This window comes from Ovis aries, chromosome 20 (genome assembly GCF_016772045.2).
Source record: "Ovis aries strain OAR_USU_Benz2616 breed Rambouillet chromosome 20, ARS-UI_Ramb_v3.0, whole genome shotgun sequence".
Classification (NCBI taxonomy): domain Eukaryota; kingdom Metazoa; phylum Chordata; class Mammalia; order Artiodactyla; family Bovidae; genus Ovis; species Ovis aries.
This window is the reverse complement of record NC_056073.1, coordinates 22978906-23005537: the sequence shown is the minus strand read 5'-3', so window position 1 is coordinate 23005537 and position 26632 is coordinate 22978906. Positions and strand designations below refer to the sequence as shown.

The following is a 26632-nucleotide window of genomic DNA, read 5'->3' as shown; positions in this document are numbered from 1 at the left end:
ATAATAATAATATTCCTTATGGGGTTATACTGTGGCTGAGACTTTCTGAAAGTAATTGATGTATGTTAACGAGAGGAGAACATTTTCATGCTAAACAATGTCAGGGGTTCACGTATTTTTTAAATGATATTTTTCATTGAGGATGACCTACATTTTTATTTGCTTACAACTTTGAAAACTGTTAACAGTAGAAAGGTTAGTACTATGTGGTGCCAGTTAGGTTTCTCTACACATTCAGGTTTTAATGGACTGAACTTTGATTCTACTAGCCCCTGGACTTTGCAGCCAGGAACCTCTTGTTTTCAGTGTTTTAACTAAAGGACAATAAGGCTTAAGAACAAGCTATGAAAAAAAAAGGAAGCATCTTAAAAGCAAAAGTCTTCTCTGATCATTGTGTTTTCGTTTTCTTTATTGAACACAGACCTGAATGCTTTGAGCCTCTAAAGGTTTAGAACACAGCTACTGGGCAGGTGGAAGAACCACAAAGGGAGACAAGGATAGTGGCTTTCATTATAACCATACAATCATTGGCCGCCAACACTTCGAGGGGCCTCCACTAGTTTCCAGGGCTCCTCTCCGGTCTCTGAGGGGCAGGGCTTCCTGGAAAGTGCTGTTCCGATTCTCATGCTTTTCCAGGTGAGACAATACCACAGCTTTTCTTTAGAAGCCTAAGTAGCCGAGCTACCCTTTCCTACATCCATCTTGCCCTGACCTGCTACGTGCAGTCTGTTTCCCTAAACTGTTAGGTTGGGGATGTGAGGAGATTGGATAGAAGAGGTCATCTCTTATTTCTTAAACATTCTTCTGAGCCTTTTCTTTTAAAAAATTGGTCTTAGGATGGGGTGGGAATAATCATACAAAGAGGGGATAGAGTTTTCTGGAGTTTTTAAATACCACCAAGGCACTGGTAGTTAAGTGGGCTAGCGGTGACCAAGATTTTAAAATTGCTGTCAATTCACAGGACAAAGATTCATGAATGCCCTTTTCAGTTCCCAAAGCATTTATTGATGGACTGATCGCCAAATTGGTCTATTTAGTGGAAAGAGGCACTCTTTCGTTATAGGGGATTAAGTCGAGAAAGACGGGCGCTGGTGGTGGGTTCCAGTTTGGTCATGCTTTCTGATCCCTAACTACAGAGTTGGATAAGAAAGTGCATCAGTTAGATGTGAAAAAGCATGTGCTGCCTCTCCAAAGTCCAGAAGTGCTTAAAAATTGTGATGTATATAATTCGGAACAATAAATTACGTGCACAAAAGGAGTTTATCATAACATAAAATTAAAAAGTGACAACTTCATCACACAGTTACACTGCTGTTTTCCTTTTTTTTTTGTCTTTTTTTTTTTGATTTTGTCCTTTTTTGTTTCATTTTTCATTTCCGTTTTTTTTTTTTTTTTATGGAGGGCTGGGGGAGGGCTGAGATTTTGTCCACTGAAGATTAATCACCCTCAATGATATATAAATTAGAAAAAATATCAGCAGCAAGACTCTCTGGAAATAGATTCTGTTTGGTGTAGTTAGTCTGTCTTTTCTGTTTTGCCCTCTTTCACGGCTGCCTCTGAAGTTTTCCGCAGGGGGGCTTTCTCCGAGGTGCCATGTCCTTGGCCAGAATCTGACGCTCCACCATTTTTGTGAGCAGTGTGTTTTTCCAAGTAGTTCAGCATTTCACTGAGGACTGTTTGGAAAGTGCTTAGGGCTGCACATATTGCTGGGGTCCCAAAGCCATGAGTGATCAAACTGGAAATGAGAAACAGTAGGAAAAAGAGATGAGCAATTTGCAGTACGATGTGGGATAACAAATCATCCCTCCCTCCCCATTCAATCTGGAACATTACATTAAAAAGCATTTATTGTGTTCCTAAATGGTGCCAAGCATTGTGGAAGGCAGACGCAAGTCAATGTATTGCTCTGAATAATAAGAAATTTAGGTCTATTTGTTATAATATGTCGTTAATAGACTTGATTTGTTGTTGTTTAGTCGCTGAGTTGTGTCCCACGCTTTTTCGACCCCCATGGACTGCAGTCTGCCAGCTTCCTTTATCCATGGGATTTCCCAGGCAAGAACACTGGAGTGGGTTGCCATTTCTTTCTCCAGGGGGTCTTCCTGACCCAAGAATTGAACCTATATCTCCTGCACTGGTGGGTTCTTTACCATTGAGCCACCAGGGAAACCCTGATAGACTTGGAAGGCACTAATTAGCATTTCCAAGTGTTTGACACATGCCTTGACTCTGAGTCTCTATATCATTAAGAAAGCCAGTAAATACAACTTTCTATCGTGAGAATCATTGCTTTTAAGAATGGCACATACCCTTACATAAGCAGAGATCACACAATAAGAGACCAAAAGTGGCTGAGTGTGCCTGACGGTTAGCTGTTCCTCTAACTTCATTCTTCTTTTCTCCAAAATTACAAAGTTTTATCTGAGCATAAGGCATCCTGCTAGAGGCCACATTCCCAAGCTTCCCTTGCAGGTAAGTTGGACCCAGGACTAACCTTTCCACAACAGACCAAAAGAAGTGATGTTTGCAATTCCCATCTGCTTAAAATGAAAGGTACTGCCCTCTATTTTCTCTCAAAATAGCCATGCAGCTGTGCAGATATGAATGGAACAAGATGGCAGGAATCTACTCAACTCCTGTCTCCTATCTATTTTTGGGGGGTTTCAGCAGGTAACTAATTCACTAATAACCATAACTAATGAGACATGTAGGGAGGGCTGTGGCAACCTCAGCATTGGTAGCCCATCCAACCGTAACAAACATCCTCTCTAGCTGAACAAATACCTAAGCGTAGATTCACTCTTTCTGCAAACAGAACCCACCCAGATTATTCACTTGTGTCTGTTGTTTCTGAAGTGACATTGTCAGGGTGCTCCCCATTACTCATATCTTGTAAAATATAGAAAAACGTGTTTGATGTACATCTTGCACATGTTATTATATCCATTTATCTATAAATAACATAGCAGATAAATGGTACATTCGATAAATGAAGGCATTAACTGCTTACAAGCCCTAGTTGTTACAGTTATTGTGACATTGTGCTTAGTCGCTCAGTTGTGTCCAACTCTTTGTGACCCCAGGGACTGTAGCCCTCCAGGCTCTTCTGTCAATGGGGATTCTCCAGGCAAAAACACTGGAGTGGGTTGCCATGCCCTCCTCCAGGGGATCTTCCCAATCCAGGGGTTGAACCCAGGTCTCCTGCATTGCAGGCAGATTCTTTACCAGCTGAGCTACCAGGGAAGCCCATTGTGACATTAGCAGTTTTAAAATCAGATAGTACTATCCTTCACAATATGTTAATTTGCTAGTTATCCTTCTTAGGGTATGTAATCTTAAGGGACAAAAATGACAAGCTCTTAAAATATTGCAAATGATGAATTTAGGATCAAGGCAGCTACTGATATGCCTCAATGGTGATAATAGTAAGATCAAGCACATGGAGTTATTACTTATATTAATACACACAAAGGAGTCTGGAGGATGCCAGACTATTAGGAAGTGTTTCAGCAAATGGTGGAAATTGTTGGCTGTGGGATGTTTGTGGTGAGGGTGAATTTTTCTGCATGTCTATTATATTTTACAAGCTGCCACCATCTTTCATGCTGGCATTTTACAAAGCCTATCTTATGCCTTAGTCATAACTAATATACATTAAAAAGAAAAAAAACCAGACCTCAGTCACCAATTATTTAGAAAACCAGACTGGTTAATGCTTGGGCAACTATATACACCAAAGTTTGCCTTTTATGAGTAAGGCATCACTGTTGTTGAAGCATATACATATACATATCTCACACTGCTGAACAGGAAAACTGACTTCGGCTCCATTTTTACAATGATAACAGTTAGAGGGGAATCCAAATGTTTTAGAACTTATCAGGAAGACAGAACATAAATGGAGTTGATTAAAGTTGTAGCAGAATTAATCATGGAAGCAACCACAGAAAGCACAAATGAGGCGACCTATTAATGTCTAGATGCTTGGCCCTGAGCTCAAACTATTGGGTTGACCAAAAAGTTCGTTCAGTTTTTTCCATAGGATGTTATACATGTTAACAGGATACCTCTTTTCTCATGCTTTATTCCTGTTTAGGGCTCTTTGTACCTTTGAAAGTGAAAGTGAAAGTCACTTAGTCATGTCCGGTGTCTGACCCATTGTGACCCCGTGAACTGTAGCCCACCAGGCTGCTCTGTCCATGGAATTCTCCAGGCAAGAATAATGGAGTGGGTTGCCATTTCCTACTGCAGGGGATCTTCCTGACCCAGGGATCAAACCAGGGTCTCCTGCACTGCAGGCAGATTCTTTACCATTTGAGCTACCAGGGAAGCCCATTAGACGAATTTATTTTCCTCTCTATTGCCATGTCCTCTCAGTTTTGACTCCTCTTTCAGAAATTACAGAATTTAGTTCCACTTGGGTAAATATTAAGGTTAGTAGCTAATATTTGAGTCCTGACCATATGCCAGGCTGTGTTCTAAGTGCTTTCTTCTGCACCTCTGATATAATCCAGGCAACAACTCTAAGAAGTATTATTATGTCGATTTTACAGATGAAGAAACAGATACTCAGACATATTAAATAATTTGCCTGAGAAATTCTGTATTGACTCTGTGCTTATTTACATCCCTCCCAGGCTGTGGGTGTGTTTATGACTTCATTTTGAGAAATCAGTCTGTTGGCTATTTCTGCTCAACTTCTTTAACTGAGCTTTGTTCTATGGGCCGGCTTGTAGCCTGAAAGATCGTTCTTACTCATTTTCCTGTTTAAGATCAGGATTCTAAAAGGCCAACTGCAGGAACTTCCCTGGTAATCCAGTGGCTAAAACTCTGCTCCCAATGCCGGGAGCCTGGGTTTGATCCCTGGTTAGGGAACTAGATCACGTATGCTACAACTAAGTGTTCACATGCCTCAACTAAAGATCCCACGTACAGCAATGAAGCTCTAAGATCCTGCACACCACAACTAAGACCTGGTACAGCCAAATACATAAATAAAAATAAATATTAAAAAAAAATCTTTTTAAAGGCCAAGTACAAAGTAGACGGGTCTATATAAATGCTCTACTTCTCCATGTTGAGAAGAGTGGTTGCCATAATGAAAGATTCTCAGGTTGGCATCCCTCCCTGGCTGATCGTCTTTCTTGCTTTTAAAATATGTACCTGGTCTTTTGTAAGCTGCATTGGCCCATGTGCCCTGGGTTGAGAACTCTTTGCATAGAGTCTTCACACTGCCTTTGACCTTAGGCACTGTGTAACTTGTGGGAAGTTACATAGCCTTGTAAGATGGTCTGATGAAAATATCTGCAAGTTTCTTTCCAGCTCTAAGCTGCAGTTCACTGGTATAATGCTTATGGTGCACTTCTTAAAACCAAGGACATGACAGAAGGTTATGGACACTGAAAAACCACTTAGCTCAACAGAGAAGTCTAAACCTCTGAAATATTCAATGTAAGAAAAGGAAGGATCTGAAGTGTTATCTTCAAAACAAAAAATATAATGTAAATGTTAATTTCCTTGATTTCACATTACCTGCACATCAAAAAATATGCATGGAACACTACATGGGATAATGCTAAATGCAAAGTATAGCTCTGTTCTAGCAGTGTTCAGTGAGGTTTATGAATCCAAATAATTTAAAGTAATCTGATACTGTATGAGAATCACAGAACAAAGTATAAAACCACAGGATGATTAAAAGAATTTCTGGGGATGTCATGTTTTTCTTTTGGCCCCAACAATTTCAAAAAAATAGGTATATCTCTCATTCACAGTGACACACAAAAAGAAGAAAAGGAATAATGTAGAGTCTACAGAAAAACAAGAGAAAAACAGAAAAAGATGAGGCTGATTTCAGTCCTAGACAGAAAATAAAGTCATGTATAAGGTAACACACCATAGTCAAATCTTCAAAATCTTTGATAAGGCCATTTTTTTGCCCTTAGAAAATATTTTTTAGCCATAGATTTAACACTTAAATTATATTTGGCATTTGCATCTATTTTATCAAATTAATATCAGAGAGCATTTTACAAGTAAATATTACCTGGGCTAAGTAGCAGCCATGATGGCTTGAAGTAGGTTATCAAAATATAAGAGTCTTTAAAAATTCATATTCATCTAAAAGTTTGTCCTCAAGTACACAAGTGAGAAAGACAACCAACATTGTGCTAGACATATCATCTACATTTAACACATTTTGCTCGACCTTGGCAGACAATACAAAGGTTGTATCAGCTTTCTTAATGTATCTCTTCTCTATCCTTAAACCTACCCTGGTCATTCCCACTTGTGTTTGTTTATCCTCCCTTTCTTTTTTTCCAGCCAATCTAAAAACCATTCACTCTTCAAAGCTCCTTGGATAATATTGAAAAAAGGAGTCAGTTTCCTGGTCCCCTGATTAAGACACTGAAAAGGATGTGCTTCTACCAAAGGACAGAAACTTGCCAAAGTGATGAGAAAACTTAACTTGAATTCTGAAGAGAAAGGAGTAACATTCCCCACCCCACCCCCACCCCAGAATATAAAACTAGAGCCCAGAGAACACAATGAAAATAAAATAAGTGAGGGCAAGATCTCATCATCAAAGAGGAAGCTATATGGAGCCATATCAGTTACAGCATAAATGATCGTCCAAGTTTCAACTTCGACCATGCCCGAAAAGGCAGTCATGGAGGTCCTCCAGTGCCAGCAGGAGGGCCTGGGCTCCTGAGGCTCCGAGGGGAACAGCAGCCTCCAGGTTCTGCCCTTGCCCTTAGGCTTCTAGGGACTTCGCAAAGCTATTCCTCAACTCTGGGACCCTTCCTTCTGCTCTGTGTACGTAAGCTGTGAGCAGATACCAGCTCTCATACATACACGTGTGTCTGCCCAGTGCAGGGGAAGATGGTGCTCGTGGCTTCCTCCAGGCAGCCCTCAACCCATCACTCCCTGCAGGGCCTCAGTGTTTGCATATCCTCTGTTTGAGGCCTGAGCCTTCTTGCTCTCAGCACCCTGGGCTGCGGGCTGCTCCTAGGCTGGGCCCTGATCTCCCTTCTGCCTCTGGCTGGGTTGCCTGTCCTGGCCAAGTGAGTTCTGACAGTGCCTCCCCTTCCTGGGGCCTCCAAGAAAAGTATTTTCACACCTCTCTCTCTCTTCTTTTTTTATTCAACTTGTTAATAAAGAGCTTGTAGTGAGAAAAAAATTTAATATAAGATTTAGTATATTAATATAAAATCTATATTAACATAGATTTTAATGTAAGTGGCAAATAAGATGTTAAATGTATCTCCAACAATCTGTGGCTTGAATTCTTCCCATAAACTTTTAATCAAATGTTAGAGTCTAGCCTTCAAAGAAAACCAAAATAGAACCAAACCACCAGCCAACAGCAACAACAACTAAAACAAACTGGACTGAGCGGGAGCACTAATATTGTCAACTTACACTCTACTTGACATTGTCTGATTGCCACCATTTGGGTATCTGTCACTTCCAGGAGGCAGAGTCTTGAGGGAGAGGAGGCAGGACTCCCATGTATGGAATAATTGAGTTAACGAAGACTAAAGTTTCCTTGATGAAAGTGAAAGAGGAGAGTGAAAAAGTTGGCTTAAAGCTCAACATTCAGAAAACAAAGATCATGGCATCCGGTTCCATCACTTCATGGGAGATAGATGGGGAAACAGTAGAAACAGTGTCAGACTTTATTTTCTGGGGCTCCAAAATCACTGCAGATGGTGACTGCAGCCATGAAATTAAAAGACGCTTACTCCTTGGAAGGAAAGTTATGACCAACCTAGATAGCATATTCAAAAGCAGAGACATTACATTGCCAACAAAGGTCCGTCTAGTCAAGGCTATGGTTTTTCCTGTGGTCATGTATAGATGTGAGAGTTGGACTGTGAAGAAAGCTGAGAGCAGAAGAATTGATGCTTTTGCCCTGTGGTGTTGGAGAAGACTCTTTAGAGTCCCTTGGACTGCAAGGAGATCCAACCAGTCCATTTTGAAGGAGATCAGCCCTGGGTGTTCTTTGGAAGGAATGATGCTGAAGCTGAGACTCCAGTACTTTGGCCACCTCATGTGAAGAGTTGACTCATTGGAAAAGACTCTGATGCTGGGAGGGATTGGGGGCAGGAGGAGAAGGGGATGACCGAGGATGAGATGGCTGGATGGCATCACTGACTCGATGGACATGAGTCTGAGTGAACTCCGGGAGATGGTGATGGACAGGGAGGCCTGGCGTGCTGCGATTCATGGGGTCGCAAAGAGTTGGACACGACTGAGCGACTGAACTGAACTGAAAGTTTCCTTGGTTTCATCCAGGAGTCTCTGTTACCCCAGCCTGTAGAATTTACTGTTTTTTTGGTTGTGCTGGGTCCTCATTGCAGGCACACAGGCTTAGTCGCCCTGAGGTATGTGGTATTTAAGTTCCCTGACCAGGGGATCTGTGTCCCCTTCATTGGAAGGTGAATTCATAACCACTGGACCACCAAGGAAGTCCAAGACCTATAGTTTGAATTTTTGTTCCAAGAATGAGGAAGAGGAACAATGCAGAGACAGGCTTAGGTGAGGGAGTACTATGTTAGCAAGTGAAAGATTAAATGGTAATTAAGATACTTTACTTTCTTTTCAAAGAGGTTAATCTTTAAAACTGGCAAGGGTATTAGTGGAACTGCAACTTTTTTTTTTTTAAGTATAGGAAACTCCTATTTAAAGATAAAGAAAACATAGGTGTTTGTTTCTGAGACACTCGAGTGGCTGAGTAATCTTTCAAAAATCATAGAAGATGGAACAGAAGTAGTGAAACAGAATACTCCAATACACTGGCCACCTGATACCAAAAGCCAACTCATTAGAAAAGACCCTGATGCTGGGAAGAATTGAAGGCAGGAGGAGAAGGGGATGACAGAGGATGAGATGGTTGGATGGCATCACGGATTCAAAGCACATGAGTGTGAGCAAACTTCAGAAGATAGTGAAGGACAGGCAGGCCTGGCGTGCTGCAGTCCATGGGGCTGCAAAGAGTCAGACACCACTGAGCGACTGAACAACAAATACCTTAATAATCAAAGCAGGGGGGGAAAGAGACAGATTTTAGAAATTCTAGGTTATTAAATTACATTTAATTAGTCCCATAGTAAATTTCTAATAATGAGATATTTTTTAAAATCATGTATACCCAGTTTGAATTTACATACAGTAATACTAATCCTTTTTAGGGATGTAATTAGTTGAATTTCAACAAACTTACAAAATTGTGTCATGACTACCATTACCCAAAACATATTCTTGTGATTTGTTTTGGTCAACGACACTTTCCTCACCCCAAGATCCTGGGAATCAGTGTTCTAATTTCTATATATATAGTTTTTACTTTTTCCCTGAATGTCATATAAATTGGATCATGAAGTCTACAGGCTTTTATCACTGGCTCTTTTCACTTTGCCTAATAATTTTGGGATTTACCCAGATTGTGGTGTTTATCAATAGACGATTTCTTTTTACTGCTGGTAGGTTTTTCCATTAAATGGAATTATTGCAATTTGTTCATGTAATGAATACATCTAAAGGGCTAATATTTTTTTAAAAATATAAGTGATCACTAAAGTACTGCATGGGTTCAGTAATAATAATTGAGTTAACAAAAGCTAAACGTTTCTTAGTTTCCAGTGGAATGCCGCAAGACTTTCTCATTAATCCTACTCTGCTCCACATCTTAATTGACAACATGATTGACAGTGTCATGGATTTGTAACTTAATGGCTGGCATTAGAATAGAGAGGAAAATTGCTGCATTGGATAACAGAACCAAAGTTCTGAAATACCTTTATGTGGTAAAAAGCTTAGTTGGTGGGCTAAATCAATGATGTGAAATTTAGGAGAGATTAAAGAAAACACATCCACTTGCAGTATGTTGAGAAAAGGAGACAGCTGACTCGAGCAATTTTCAGGGAAAAGGCTCACCAAACAGTAAGTCAAACCAAAAAACGAGGGTCAAAATGTGAAGTTTGGATGCTAGCTAGTCAGGCTTCTAACTACATTCACCTTGAACTATTTTCTAAGTAGATTCCAGCTCATTGATTTAATTTTCCCGTGACTAATTTCACACCGAGGCGCAGACAGGTTTTGACAACCACCTGCTGAGAAAACCCAGACTGTTGTAGTTTATAGCACCCGATGTTCTAGAAAATGTAACTTATATTTAACAGTCATCTTCTTAATTTTACTCATGGTTTTAAAAACCTCTATTTTGCTAGACCTCTTAATTGACATTCTCTAGAGCATCTTCTGCCACATAAACCATCTTCAAATTGGCTCAGTTTAGGAAGGTAGGTAACACTTTGCTGGATCCAGAGGTGAAACTCTACTTTTGACACTGCCCCTAGTGTTAAAGTATGCTCACATCTCAGCAATGGGAGAGATACCAAATCGTTGAACCACCTTTTCTAGGGAGTCTCTGTGTTAGTGTATACACACATGTACACACAACTGACTTACACTGTTTTTATTGACCTGAACACGTACTACAGAGACAGATTTTAATTTTTTAAAGGAAAATATATTGCAACAGTTCAAATTGTACTCTCTGTTAATGAGATTAAAAATGAAATAATTGAGGGACTTCCTGGTGGTCCAGTGGCTAAGACTCCGAGTTCCCAATGCAGGGGGCCTGGATTCGATCCCTGGTCAAGGAACTAGATCCCACATGTCTCAACTAAGAGTTTGCATGCTGCAACTAAGACCCGGCACAGCCAAATAAAGAAATAAGTATTTTTTTAAAAAAGAAGAAATTGAGGAAAAATGAAAGCGGTCATAGAGGATAGTAGAGAAGAGATTGTTGCTTGAAAAAGAATAAATTATTATTCTTTATTCTTTCTCCCTGGGCAATTTTCTAATAAGACGTTATTAACAACCCATCTTTAACTCCAGCAGTATTTATGTTTATAAACTACTTGACATTAATCATGAGGAATTATCAGGAGACTTCTATATAATAGAAATTTCACAAACTCCCTGTGATCTCTGGCTAAATGAATATTTTTTGCTTGTGGCTAAATCCTGACGTATTTATCTTTAAAATCTCCAAAGCTTCAGTGCTTACTTGGATATAGGTTAATATAGGATTCTGAATAAATATCTACCAGAGGAACAAGTAAATATAGTTTACATTTCAACAGCCTTGCTGTCCGCTAGAGACGTGTTACAAAGCTTTTTCCATATTGCCCTAATTGTTCTTCAGAAATGCTTTATTCATTACTTTAACTGATTTGTCTAAACTCATTTAAATTAAGCTACTAAGGTAATTTTCTAAAGCATGGCCTACAGCAAATTTCTATGGAATCTTCCCCTGAATTCTTCCTATCTTGGCAAGAGTTGGGCGTGGCACATGAAAAGACGGATCAGCACCACTAATATTAGAGAAATGCAAATCAAAACAACAATGAGACATTACCTCACACTTTTCAGAACTGCTATCAACAAAAAGTCTGCAAGTAACAAATGCTGGTGATGATGTGGAGAAAAGGAAAACCTTATACACTGTTGATAGGAACTTAGCTTGGTAGAAAATAGTATGGAGGTTTCTCAAAAAACTAAAAATAGAGTTATGATATGATCCAGTAATTCCACTATTGAGTATATATCCAGAAAAAAATGAAAGCACTAATACAAAAAGATACATGTATGCCAATGTTCACAGCATCATTATTTACAATTGCCAACATATGAAAGCAACCCAACTGTCCATCAATAGATGAATTTACAAAGATGTGGTATAGCCACTGCAGGAAAAAATAAGGTCTGCCCTTTTAAGCAATGTGACTGAACCTGGAGGATATCATTAGTGAAATAAGTCAGAAAAAGACAAATACTGTATGAAATCACTTACATATGGAGTCTAAAAAGTAATACAAATAAATGACTGCTGCTGCTGCTAAGTCGCTTCAGTCGTATCTGACTCTGTGTGACCCCATAGACGGCAGCCCACTAGGCTCCTCTGTCCCTAGGATTCTCCAGGCAAGAACACTGGAGTGGGTTGCCATTTCCTTCTCCAATGCATGAAAGTGAAAAGTAAAAGGGAAGTCACTCAGTCGTGCCCGACTCTTAGCAACCCCATGGACTGGAGCCTACCAGGCTCCTCCGTCCATGGGATTTTCCAGGCAAGAGTACTGGAGTGGGCTGCCATTGCCTTCTCCAAATAAATGACTATAACACTATAAAAACAGACTCACAGATATAGAAAACAAACTAGTGGTTATCAGAGGGCCGAGGGAAAGGGAGAGGGGCAGGTTAGGGTTATAAGATTAAGATATCCAATTATTATGTATAATAGATAAGCAATAAGGATACACTGTATAGCACAGGGAATTATACTCATTATCTTATAATACCTTTTAAAAAAGTCTAAAAATACTGAATCACTGTGCTATATACCTGAAACTAACATAGTACTGTAAGTCAATTTTACTTGAATTTTAAAAAAAGTTGGGCCTGAGGTCCAACATATCCTTTCTACCTACTAAGTAAACATTCTCTAATGGCAGAAAGTGAAGAGGAATTAAAGAGCTTCTTGATGAAAGTAAAAAGAGGAGAGTGAAAAAGCTGGCTTAAAACTCAACATTAAAAAACTAAGATCATGGCATTTGGTCCCATCATTTCATAGCAAATATAAGGGGAAAAAATGGAAGCAGTGAGAGATTTTATTTTCTTGGGCTCCAAGATCACTGTGGACAGTGATTGCAGCTATGAAATTAAAAGATGCTTGCTCCTTGGAAGGAAAGCTATGACAAACCTAGACAGCATATTAAAAAGCAGAGACATCATTTTGCTGACAAAGATCCATATAGTCAAAGCTATAGTTCTTCCAGTAATCGTGTACAATGTGATAAGCTCAGTCGTGTTTGACTCTTTGCGACCCTGTGGACCGTAGCCTACCAGGCTTCTCCGTCCATGGGATTCTCCAGGCAAGAATGCTGGAGTGAGTTACCATTTCCTTCTCCAGGGGATCTTCTTGATCCAGGGATCAAACCTAGGTCTCCCGCATTGGAGGCAGACGCTTTAACCTCTGAGCCACTAGGGAAGATATACAATCTTCCCTGTACAGTGTGATAGTTGGACCATAAGGAAGGCTGAGTGTCGAAGAATTGATGCTTTCAAACTGTGGTGCTGGAGAAAACTCTTGAGAGTCCCTTGGAAGGCAAGGAGATCAAAGCTGTCAATCCTAAAGGAACTCAACCATGAATATTCACTGAAAGGACTGATGCTGTAGCTGAAGCTATAATACTGTGGCCATCTGATTTGGAGAGCCGACTCACTGGGAAGGACCCTGATACTGGGAAGGATTGAAGGCAAAAGGAGAAGGGAGTGGCAGAGAATGAGATGGTTAAATAGCATCATTGACTCAATGGACATGAATTTAAACAAACTCTGCAAGATAGTGAAGGATAGAGGAGCCTGGGGTGCTGCAGTCCACTGGGTCACAAAGAGTCAGACAAGACTCAACAACTGAACAATAACAACAACAACAACAACAAGCAAACACTAATTTAACAGGATTAAAAGGAAAATGAAAGTCTCATTACTATGTGCCACTGAAGACTGCCTCACTTAGTTGTGTCTCAACATTAAAAAAACTAAGGACAGATTTTTTGGGCTTTCTTTTGGGAAACAAAAAGCTGGGCGTAGTAGATACTATTATGCTACAAACTAGAAGAATGAAATTCGAGAGGAAATATCCTGGGACTTTCCTGGTGGTCCAGTGGTTAGGACTCTGTGCTTTTACTGCAAGGGGCACAGGTTTGATCCCTGGTCGGGGAACTAAGATCCCATAAACCACACGGTCAAACAAAAGCCAAAAACAAAAAGACAAAAAGAAAATTATCATTTAGATAATTAGAGCAAAACCTGATTTTAGTTTATCAAACGTTAACTTTCTATCTGGAAAAGTTTTGGTGTCTGTAAAAGTTGAAATAGTTTGGGCTACTCCTATTATTTTGTTATGTTGCATCAATCCAACGTGTGCTTGCTGTCATGTATCTTTGATTTCCTGCATAGCTTACGGATGCCACTGTCACCAACCTCAGTGCTGCTTTCTGGCCTCTGGGAGGCATGCAGGTAGCAAGATTTAAAGGGAAGATAAGTCTTCTTTTCCTTCTCTCCTGGATTATTCAGTGACTGCAGGTTTGGGTCCAACTGTAGCCTGAGGCTCAGTCTGTACTCCTCGCTACAGTTTTAGGTGGCAGCTGGAAAAATGCCTCCTTCCCCTCGTGAGAAAAGCCATGAGGGCAGGAGGCTGGGAAATAGCCACTGGAGAACACCAGCAAAGGATTGTGGGGCTTCTCTGCAAAACCTTAGTTCTTTTCAGAACCATGAGGGGAAGATGCTTCATGTCTCCTGAATATAGGTCATGGAGAGAGACCTCAGCCTGAGAAAAGCAGCTGGGGCCTTTGCACCCAGAGCTGCTTGATGACATCTATCCTTTGTAGCCTAACTGGCAGAGGAAGCAGAGAAAAAGGGAACTGGCTGATTGTGCTTATTGTCTACATAAATTATATTATCCCATAGGCCCAAGGGCTTTTAAAATGGAGGTTGATTGAGGTGCATAATTAAGGTGTATGGTTCTCTGGTAGTGAGGAATCCTTATAGTTCACTCATTAGTGAGGCCTGTCAGTACTCACAAATGTTCTGTGGTTCCTTTGGCTGCTGGTTCTCAACCCTGGATACATGCAAAAATCACCCAGGGACCTTATTTTAAAAATGCCAGTGGTCTGGATGGGAGGGGAGTTTAGGGGGAAAATGGATCCATGTATGTGTATGTTCATTGCTGTTTACCTGAAACCATCACAACACTAGTCTCCTATATGCTGAACCTGAAACTCCACTAAAGTGTTATCAAATGACCTGCAATAGATGCTTGTATGTTCGGATCTCTTGCAGCATTTGGTTTGGGGCCATGCACCTTGGGAAGTGGGCTTCCCTGGTGGCTGAGTCAGTAAAGAATCTGCCTGCGATGAAGGAGACCTGGTTCGATCCTTGGGTCAGGAAGGTCCCTTGGAGGAGGAAATGGCAACCCACTCTAGTATGATTGCTTGGGAATTCCCATGGACAGAGGAGCCTGGCAGGCTACAGTCCATGGGGTTGCAAGAGTTGGACATGACTGAGTGACTAAACCACCACCACATTATGAAGTATAATAAATGTTGGCAACTGATTTACACTTTAATTTCCTGCTTAACATTAAATGAAGGTAAGTAATTTAATGTAGATTCACACAAGAAAGGCATCGTGGTTTCACTTGTCTGCTAAGGAAAACAGTTCTCTGTTTTTATTTTTTAGTCTATATTTCTTTCTATTGAAAGTTTTACTTCAAGGGAAATGGGTTTTTTTCTCTTATGTGAACACAGACTATCCTTTTTAACTTAAGTAGTGAATAAGACTTGACCACTTACAGGTATGTTTTTCTTTGCAGTTGTGAGTGTAAGTACATTTTTTGACTTTAAGTTTTAAAGTTTAATTTCAACCTTACAAAAAAGAGTTTAAGTTTGCAAAGCATAAGATTTTTTTCCCTTCACAATTCAGGCCTATTATTTCCAATATTCTTAAATAAAATGGTCTTCGAAGTTGCCTTGAACTGGCAAAACATCCTCAAGGAGGCCTAATGATTCTATTTCTTAAATCCAAGCTTAGTCGTGTAATTTATTTTACGATGTTTTTCTTTGGGGATTGGAGGTTGGAGATTTAATTGAAATTACTTCTCCTCTGCCATTAAAAATGCTTTCACAAGATTAATAAAATAGCCCCTCCTGATTACCCTCCCCACCATTTTTCCATCTTGAGAAAATTTAAAAAATAAAAGCAAACAACAAAAACAGTATACATCTTAGGCTCCTTGGAGAGGAAGACCAAACGTGCTCACATTTAGTAGAGACACATATCCTATCTTCCACGTGTCGCTAAGCCAGAGCACTCATAAAACACTAGTCAAGTTGACTGGAGTGCATGTTATGTGTGGAACACAAAGAAAAGGAAGATGAATAGCCCAGAAAGAGAAAACTCAGAGAGACATGAGAGCTGCCTTTAGAAATTGGAAGGGAAACAGGATTAAACTGACTCTGTAGGGCCCCCAAGGAGTGGGATGTTAGGAAGACAGATGTTGCCTCAGTGGAAGGAAGGCATTTCTAATAGAGCTGTCAGAGCTAGAAGGGATGCTGAGGCAAGAAAAGAACCACCTATCAAGGGAAGGTTTTTAGCCTGGAATGGGTGACAACTTGACAGGGATTTTGGAGGGACGATCCAAATGTTGAAGGAGAGTGGGCAACTTGAGGGGCCTTCCAACACTGAGAATCAGTGATGAAAATTTAATCATCAGCAAACACAGATATCTAGGAAGCCTAGGCATTTCTTATTTCCAAGTGTGATGGGATTTCTATTTCTAAGAAGATGTGATGTCAGTACACTTTGTGACTCAAACAGAAGAATTTAAGCACATTGATCATTTCACTTCCCCAGCCCATGGTTCAGTTAAAATACTATGGCCCTGGGAAGGAACCAAGGGAGAATACATACAAGACCTAACAGAGTTAGTATCATAATCTACATTTAGCAAAATATTTATTGGGCACATACTAGTGCTAGGAGCTTCCCCAGTGGCTCAAGCAGTAAAGAATTTGCCTGCAATGCAGGAGACATGGGTTCAATCCCTGGGTCGGGAAGATCCCCTAGAGAAGGCAATGGCAACCCACTCCAGTATTCTTGCCTGGAGAATGCCATGGACGGAGGAGCCTGGCGGGCTACAGTCCACAGGGTTGTGAAAGATTTGGACACAACAGAGCATACACACACATTCATTCATTTACTAGTGCTAAGTACTGCGGGGTCGCAGAGTCGGACATGACTGAGCGACTGAACTGAACTGAAAGAGGAAATCCTTCAAGTACCTGCTGTATAGCACAGGGAACTATAGTCAATATTTTGTAATAACTTATAAGGGAAAAGAATCTGAAAAAGGACATACATGTATATATCACTGAATCACTGTGCTGAACACCTGAAACTAACATGATTGTAACTCAACTGCACTTCAACTATAAAAGTATTTACAGTAAAAAAAAAAAAAAAGAGAGAAGAAATCCTTTCCGAATTACCCCAGGGAACTACCTGCACTCTGCTTAATCCTCTATTATAAGCTCCCTCTCTCTTGTATTTTATATCTTAGTATGTCATTGTCTTCCACATTTGTGCCACCTGCCATTAGCATGGGAAAATACAAGAAAAAATAAAATAGGCTCCCAAGGTGGGCGTTGAGAAAGAAAGCGTCCTTGTTTTTCCGATAGGCTGTTTCCTCTAAACTAAGTATTAGAAAGGGCTTCCCTGGTGGCTCAGTCAGTAAAGCGTCTGCCAGCAATGTGGGGGATCTGGGTTCGATCCCTGGGTCGGGAAGATCCCCTGGAGAAGGAAATGGCAACCTACTCCAGTACTCTTCCCTGGAGAATCCCATTAGAAACAGCCTAACTTCCTCCCTTTAAGTTGTTTGCTGTGCTTTCACTTGACTTCACATTCAAGGATATTATGAGAACATAAGAACAAAGCAGGGCAAAGTTATTAATTTCTTGACCTCTCCAAAAAGGGAATCCTTACCATTTCAGAAAATCAGGGTTTTGGTTTCTATCTGAATGGTGTCTGTAGGGGCGTCTGCAGATTTTTATCAATCATCTTCCCCTTTCCCATAGGTGTTATGGTGTCTATGTTCTCTAAAGCAATATACACTTTGGATGGCACTCAGTAAATTACAAATAACGAATAAACCTGCCTCCTGTCATTTTGATAGAAACAAGCAGCATTCCAGGCTGTGAGTCAATCAGCAGAAGGGTCACTGCTCTGCCCACAGTTTCCCAGAGCACTCTGATATGTCAGCTACCAGAGAAAACTAGAAGTAGTTATTTGGGCTTCACAAGGCCAGTTCATTTCCCAGCTCTACCTGGACACAGTCAATCTGTTGAAAGTAAGCCAGAGTTCTCCAGATATCAAAGCAGCCACCCTGGAAGGTGTAATTCAAGGAGTTCGCATTGGGAAGGAGATTTTGATTAAATAAAACAGTACTAGTTAGAGTTGTCTCTATGCCTGTCTAATTACACTGCCTCTTTACTTCTTTCCCAGCCAGCACTCAGCAAAAACAGTGGAAATCAGTCTCTCCCAATGGACTGCGTTCAATGTCAGATGTAATATACTTCCTTTCTAAGTCATTTTTCTCTTGAGCTGATGCTTCTGTCAAAATTAAAGTTACCACTATCAGGAAATTATCAAATAGATACCCTCTACGCTAACACATTGCTACCCAGATTATTAGTAAGATAATAGATGTAGAATTCCTTTAATTCACTAGAGTACAAGACAGAACTTTACATAATTCTCAGTCACTTTAAAAATGAATTAGAATTATTTTTTCTTCTAATGGAAAAAAAGCTAATAGCCTAGGAATATCCTAGGACTGTGGTTCTTTCAAGCTGTCTAACTATGAAAATCAACTTCAGATTTTGCAAATTATACAGATGCCTGACTCCAATCTGAGACTGACCTATTAAATCAGATCTTTAAGAATGTACATCAGGTTTCAAGATTTTTAAAAAGCTTCAAGAGAAATTCCACTATGAAGCCACATTTAAGAGCTACATTTTTAAAGTGTAGAGTCTTTTTCCAAGGTCAGGCAACAAGCTGGACTTTATAGTCCTATTAAGATATTTTACTGAGGCTACTTTTAATAAATGCATAGTAAAAAACAAAAAACACACATTTAAATTCAGTTTACAGCAGGAAACTTAAATTTGGATTTTAATTGGAAATCTCAACCATGTTGAAACACTTTGTTTAAAAGAAAATTCTTTAAGACATGCAAAAAAGTGAAGTTGGACACATCTTATACTATATACAAAAATTAACTCAAAATGGATCAAAAACCTAAACATAAGGCCTAAAACTATAAAACTCTTAGAAGAAAACCTACTAGGGGGAAAGCTTCATGACACTGGAAATGGCAAGGATTCCCTGGATATGACACAAAAATCAGGCAATGAAAGTAAAAATAGGCAAATTGAACTACATCAAAAACTTCTGTACATCAAAGAATACCAGAGAATAAAGAGGCAACCTACAGAGTGGGAGAAAATACAAATCATATGTCTAATACGGGGTTTATATACAGATTTATAAAGAATGACAACTAAACAACAAAAAGCAATCATATTTACAAATGGCAAAGGATGTGATATAAATATCTTTCCAAAGATATCACAGAAATAGCCAACAAGCATATTAAAAGATGCTTAACATCATAATCATTAAGGAAATACAAATCAAAACTTCAGTGAAATATCACTTCACACTCATTAGGGTAACTACTACCCACCCCCCAAATCAAACCACAGTGGTAAATAACAAGTGGGGGCCCTGTGCACTGTTGGTGGGAATGTAAAATGCTACACCCACACTAGAAAACAATATGACATTTTCTCAAAAATTAAAAATAGAACTACCAAATGACATGGTGATTTTACTACTGGATATATATATATATATATATATATATAAATTGAAAGCAGGAGCTCCGAGACATATTTGCGCATGCATGTTCAGAGTAGCACTATTCACAACAGCCAATAAATGGAGAAGCCAAGTATCCACTGGGATGAATGGATAAACAAAATGTGGTTTATGCATACAGAAGAATATCATTTAGTCTTAACGGGAAGGAAATTTAACATGTGCTACAACATACATGAGCCTTGAGGACACTATGCAAAGTGAAATAAGCCAGTCACAAAAGGACAAATACTGATCAATTTACTTATACAAAGTATTTAGTCAAATTCATAGAGACAGAAAGTAGAATGGTGGTTGTCAGGGGTTGGGGGGAAGGGGAAATTTGTTGTTTAATGATTATGGAGTTTCAGATTTGCAAAATGAAAAAGTCTTGGAGATTGTTTGCCTAAAAATGTGACTATACTGAATACTACTGAATTAGAAATCATTAAGATGGTAAATTTTGTGTTTTTTTTTTTTTAAACCACATTTTAAAAAATGATATAATTTAGGAAATTTGCTGTAGGGTAAATTTTGGTTAAGTGATTCCTAGTGTCATACTATCTGCCATTATGAAATCCAGAAGATTTCATCTAAGTAAATAATCTGGGATGTAGTTAAAGCAAAATAAATGGAAAAATCTGACAAATATTAAAAAGGTATAGTAAATGAGAGTTAAAACTTCCTGATGGCAAACTACTCAGCATACAAATAACAACACCAAAATTTTACAGGTGATAATTTTATAAGTAGATATACCAGGTAATGTTGAATGTTTTAAGATATGGTTATACATTTCAAATTGCTGTGATCGAGAATCTGCAGCCATACATCCTCTCGAGAGTTTTATACCCAAAATGTAATCTCTCCCTTTTTTCTTTAAACTGAGAATAAGGAGGGGGTAATTTACCATACATTTAGCTCTTCTGCAGGAAACCTCAGATTAGTTTCTCTGTGTAATTCTAGACTAGATTGTTACCATATTCTGCACGGGTAGGAACCAAACAGCATATAAAACACACTAGAAAACATTCAGCCCAAGTGTAGCAATGAACATTGTCTCTAAAGAGTCCTGAGACATTAAGCTGGCAGTGACTAAAAATTATTAACAAATCAGCAGATTGTGCCTATGTTAAGCAAACAAATGGTTGCTGATATTCAATTTACACATTGATGTATAGTCTGTTTTGAGCCTGATAAAGAACAGACCACTGTCCAATAAAAGCTGCAACATCTGTGATTGGAAATGACATAGCGCTCCAGTTCTCTGTATTTGAACAGTGAATTCCTTCTTAAATTCGTAACTCAACAAATCTCCTTAAATCCAGAATTAAACTTGTATAAAAATTATTAAGTTTTTGATTGAACTTCTGTTGAAATTATCTTTTTAGTATGTACACAAATAAACATATGGAAACTATTTGTACAGATATGAGAGTAGAAACCTTTAAACTTGGATCAGTGGTGCAGTAAACAGTGTATTATTTATCAAATGCTTATGCTATGTTCATTTTCTCATTTTAGCCCACTGCCAGTATATAATGGAGAGGTTCTTATTCCATCTAAAGCTAGAGAAAGATAAGCTTGAGAAGAATATATACATTACCCCGGATAACCCGGATCAAATGTACTAGGGGTCTGGATTTGAAGACAAGTTCTCTTGACTCCAAAACCTTTTGCTCTTACCTCTGGGCACTATACTTTATCCAGTTTTGGCACATTCACCTTCATTAATCCAACTGAATGGTAGGAGAAAAGTCCTGGGAACATATACTACATTTGATGCATTTTTAGAAGATAAATTCTAAGTTACAGAATTTAGAAGATAAATTCTGTTACATCTTGAGGAGCACTGTGATGCATGAAAACTTAAATATTCTTTTTTGACAATCTCTAAATTGCTATGGTTTTCCCAGTAGTCATGTATGGATGTGAAAGTTGGAATGTGAAAAAAGCTGAGTGCCAAAGAATTAATGCTTTTGAACTGTAGTGTTGGAGAAGACTCTTGAGAGTCCCTTGGACTGCAAAGAGATCCACCAGTCCATTCTAAAGGAGATCAGTCCTGGGTGTTCTTTGGAAGGACTGATGCTAAAGCTGAAACTCCAGTACTTTGGCCACCTTATGCGAAGAGTTGACTCATTGGAAAAGACCCTGATGCTGGGAGGGATTGGGGGCAGGAGGAGAAGGGGACGAAAGAGGATGAGATGGCTGGATGGCATCACCGACTCAATGGACATGAGTTTGGGTGAACTCCGGGAGTTGGTGATGGACAGGGAGGCCTCGAGTGCTGCAATTCATGGGGTCGCAAAGAGTCGGACTCGACTGAGCAACTGAACTCAACTGAACTGAACTGAAGTTGCATATAAAATTCCAATTTACTTAAATACCCACTACTTTGTATAATGAAATATCCTCTTCAAAGGCATTATAGTCATCGAGAGGTATAAAAAACTTTTTAAAGTTTAATGTATGTTAGTCTTTCCTTAGCATTGTTTTTTTAAAAAACTAAACGATAGTAATAAAAAAAGAGGATAAATATTTTAATTGGTGAGAAATACCATGTTGGCATTAGAATTCTAGAGTTTTACAATCGGAAGTCACCTGAAAAATTATCACAATCTTTTTCACATTGCATTCAGGGTATAAATTAATCAGGAAAAATAGTCTATTCTCTTCCAAAGTATCTCAGACAATTAAGGATATGCTTTCAATAATCCTGGGTTCTTTAAAAGTATCCTGGGTTCTTTAAAATATGTTTTTGTGGTCTAACTTAAGAACCATTAACTGAGCTGTACAGTTTCTAACTGCAGAGAAATCATTAACATAGTCCTGGAAAAATCAGTCTGATAGCCTACTAATTTCATCTGTCCATTCAACAATTTATCTAATCAAGAAAAAGAACTGCTTAAAGGATTTCAGTATCCTAATCTGAAAGTGTTATTGTTTGAAATAACAGTGCTCACTCTCAAAGTCACAAACTCTTGGAAATCACAAAAAAATATAAATTTTCTGATCCAAAGTGCTTCGTGCTTTATTTACCTTTACAATTTGATCTCAGATGCTTGGAATTTCAAAACAATCAGGCAACATCATATAAATATATATGTTATCTCTAAATGGATCTGTGGCAGGAGTACAAACATACCACAATTGAAAAGAGAGTCAACAGAGGGGAGAATGGGGGGAAGGGATAGTTAGGAAATTTGGGATGGACATGTACACACTGCTATATTTAAAATGGATAACCAACAGGACCTGCTGTATAGCACATAGAACTCTGCTCAATGTTATGCAGCAGCTTGGATGAGAGGGGAGTTTAGGGGAGAATAGATACAGTATACACATGGCTGAGTCCTTTCACTGCGCACCTGAAACTATCCCAACATTATTAATCAGCTATCCCCCAATATAAAGCAAAACATTTTTTTTAAAAAGGAGAATCCAACCAAATTGGAAAACCAGTCTTACCTGAAATGTGTTAAGTGTCTCTGAATGTCAAGGTCTAGAATTGGAGTGGGTCTGGAGGATCCCAGCGGTGATCTATCTTGGCTCAAGAGGTCTTGAAATTCTTTACAAATTTGTCTAAAATGAAAGACTCAAAATTAAGGTTGAACTCTTTAAACAGGGTTTTAATTTCATTGCATGATATCTTTCCAAAAGTTTGTTTTTTCTTTTAAAAGAAGGCTTGATAAAATTTCACAAAACAACCTCTGAAGTTCCATCTACAACATACAGGTGAGGAGGGATGAACTGACAGACTAACACTGAAACATATACATTAACATATGTTAAATAGACAGCCAGTTGGAATTTGCTATAATGATGCAGGGATTTCAAACCCAGCACTCTGTAACAGCCTAGAGGGGTGGGATGGGGTGGGAGGTGAGAAGGAGGTTCAAGAGGGAGGCGACACATGCATGCATATGGCTGATTCATCTTAATGTTTGGCAGAAAATAACATAATATTGTAAAGCAATTATTCTCTTATTAAATAGAAATTTATAAAAAAAATATACAGATGAGGCTCACAATGGCAACTATGTCTCAAGTACTATAAGATGATCATTTAAATATATTAAAACATTTAAATGGAGGTTAAGACATTGCTTTAATTGTTATATTAGGATATTTGAATATTTTTGATAATTGAATAAACTAATTTATAAGTTGGCAAATCAACTGCCTTACTGTTTAAACAATAGAACAAGTTACAATAAAGTTAAAGCTGAGGAAGAAATGAGGAAAAAGCAAGTATGGAAAAATGTAGCTTATGCTAAGCAATTCACGTACATCATGAAGCTGTATCCAGAGAAGTTTCAGAATTTCAACCTTGATGTTTGATTCTTCTTAACTCACTGACTTAGGAGAGCCTCCAGACTTAAAAACAGATGACAACTTTGTAGATTTCCTTTAGGCAATTATTATATCTTATTATGACAGTTACTGAGTTATTATTTTTATGCTTGATTTCATTCTTATTTAAATTGTTATTTACGAAGCTACAGTAAGAAATATTCTTATTTTTTTAAGCAAAATGTCACATTATGAATTATGTAATGTACAAGATGATCTTTGATGAATCATAAATTCTAACTTTATCACTTACATCATTGTCCTTAAGGACATAATTTTTTAGCTGATGTCTGAATTTAAAGTTCTGTTTTTCCTTTTGACTATCAATGTTACGCTATCAATTAAAACTCCCTAACTATTCTGCTTTACCCTAACACAGATTAGTGTTAATCATACTGAATTCTAAATTCAATGAAGAGGTTTATTCATGTTTTTCATAAGTCAAATAAATGTTTTGTCGGGTACATTTTTTGATTCCCCAAACTGTCTAACTCATTTCTATTCCTCGCTTTAAATAATTGTCTAATTAATCAAAATATTTGGTTAATCAACAAAGCCCTGGGAACTATGAGGAGTTAGAAGGCTAATGGCTTTTAACAAGCCCTTTGTACAATTGTATATTTGGCAATATAATTAAATAGAACAGAATCTGTTATTCATAGAGGTAAAAAAAATATGCAACCCAATGTGCCGAGGCAGATCAGTAATTGGGTGTCTCATCTAAAGAATTCTGAATTTTGTATATATTTTGGATACAGTTGTCACAGTCTTGTGAACAAAGGTGAACTAGTAAGAATATAATGAATATCCATATAGACTACTTCATTTCAACTTTGAATATTTTATTTGAAAACAGCCAGTGCTTTACTACTGGAAAAATTAGAAACTACTCATAACACATGTTGGATGCACTAATATGTTGCAGAAAGGCATTAATTCCAAAACTCTCCTTACTTCATCTACTTATATTAATGACTACTTGTATTTAGTACATTTGCTATGACTGCATAGTCTCTGGTTCTTCAGTTCTTCATACGGTCTAAAAAAAGATGGAATGGATACATATAACCACAAAGACAAATTATTTTGTCTGTCTCTTGATTTCTAGATGTTTATAGCCTATCTACTCTTGTATAAAATAAGATAATTTGAATTAGCGAATTCAGTTCTTGCTTAACATTTAATGGTCTGCTAATGTTCAGCTATGGGAGAGGGATCAAAGAGAATTACATGTTCTTGAAGTATTTGTTTGAAATCAAAGTTCAAAATTTCACCTAAAATAATATATCCTACTTAGATCCCAGGTAACAGGGAAATCCCATGGACAGAGGAGCCTGGTAGGCTGCAATCCATGGGGTCGCTAAGAGTCGGGCACGACTGAGCGACTTCACTTTGACTTTTCACTTTCATGCATTGGAGAAGGAAATGGCAACCCACTCCACTCTTGCCTAGAGAACCCCAGGGACAGGGGAGCCTGGTGGGCTGCCGTCTATGGGGTCGCACAGAGTCGGACACGACTGAAGCGACTTAGCAGCAGCAGCAACAGGGAAATACTGCTCCTTATTGAGTCCACTACTATAAAACAGATGTCTCTGTATAACTTTGACAAATATGAAAGCACTGATGCTTCCCTTACTTCTCCTAACTTCTTCGAATGTTTACTTCTATGAAAACAAAATCTCAGCATCCATTTGAATGCACTGGCTTCCAAACACTAATATAGAGTGATGGGAATTCTTAAGAAAATGGGAATTTGTGTTTGGAACGGCAATGGTAGCATTGCTGTGGATGGTAGGGGTGGAAAGTTATAAAGACATTTCTGGAGGAAAGAGGACAAGGATTTCTCTGGATCAGGGGAGGTGAAATTCTTGGAATATGCATGATACAACCATCATCAAGTGATTTTGAGGTATAAAATATGAAGGTGTTTTATTTTGGGTAATTAGTATTGGGGATAATAGTATCATTCAGAGGTATCACAGGGTTATATATATTAGGAAATCTGTAAAATCCTGCCAGTTACAATGCTTTGGGAACACCTAGAAGATAGGACCTAACTTCTAGCACTATATGTTTCTTTTAATCTGTAACAAATATTTATAGTCTCCTGAGATTATATTAAGGACAGAAATGAACAAATGACATGTGTTGGGTCGGCCACAAAGTTCATTCAGGTTTTTTGGTAGCAATGTTCAGTTCCTTCTGGAAAACCTGAAATATGGTAGATAAAGGCCCCTCTGAGTCCAAAACTGTTGGAAGAGGGAAAGTAGAAACAAAGCAGAAGTGAAGATGCCCAGGGAGATAACAGCACAGAAAAATCTAGGTTTAGGTCTTTTCACTAGTAAGTATTCAGGAACTTCCCCACCACAAAGCTCATCTCAAAATTTTAAGCCCAAATGCTATATCCCTCACAACATTCTTTCTCTAACTCTTGGTCTTCATTCTCTTTCTGCTATTCCTTTCCTCTTTATCTCCTTGTTTTATCTTTTCTTTTGCCCTACCTTATGTTTCTCTTCTCTCTGGGGGCAAGATGAGAGAACTATCTAGTACTCTCAGAAGAGCAATGAGTAAATATATCTGAAACCAAGCAGTGACAGCCATGAGCAGCACAAACACCAAATGAGGGGTTTGCATTCTTGAGCAAGCCTGTTGGGCATCCCATATACAGCCTTAAATTTTAAAAAAGACCTATCTTTCATTGAATGGGGTAGAAGGAGGAATATTTAGTTTT

The 26632-nt window shown here is 38.6% G+C and overlaps 1 protein-coding gene across 1 annotated transcript in view; it reads right to left on the bottom strand.

Annotated features, from left to right (window-relative positions):
- Window positions 1–982: 982 nt before the first annotated feature.
- The window catches only part of TFAP2D (transcription factor AP-2 delta), a 61182-nt gene continuing 35532 nt past the window's right edge, over window positions 983–26632 (bottom strand). Inside the window, exons 7-8 of the mRNA XM_004018884.5 lie at window positions 23017–23130; window positions 983–1735 (exon numbers count right to left, since the gene is read on the bottom strand). Coding sequence (XP_004018933.2) covers window positions 1516–1735; window positions 23017–23130 — 334 coding nt within the window. The 3' untranslated portion in view covers window positions 983–1515. The remainder of the gene's footprint in view (window positions 1736–23016; window positions 23131–26632) is intronic.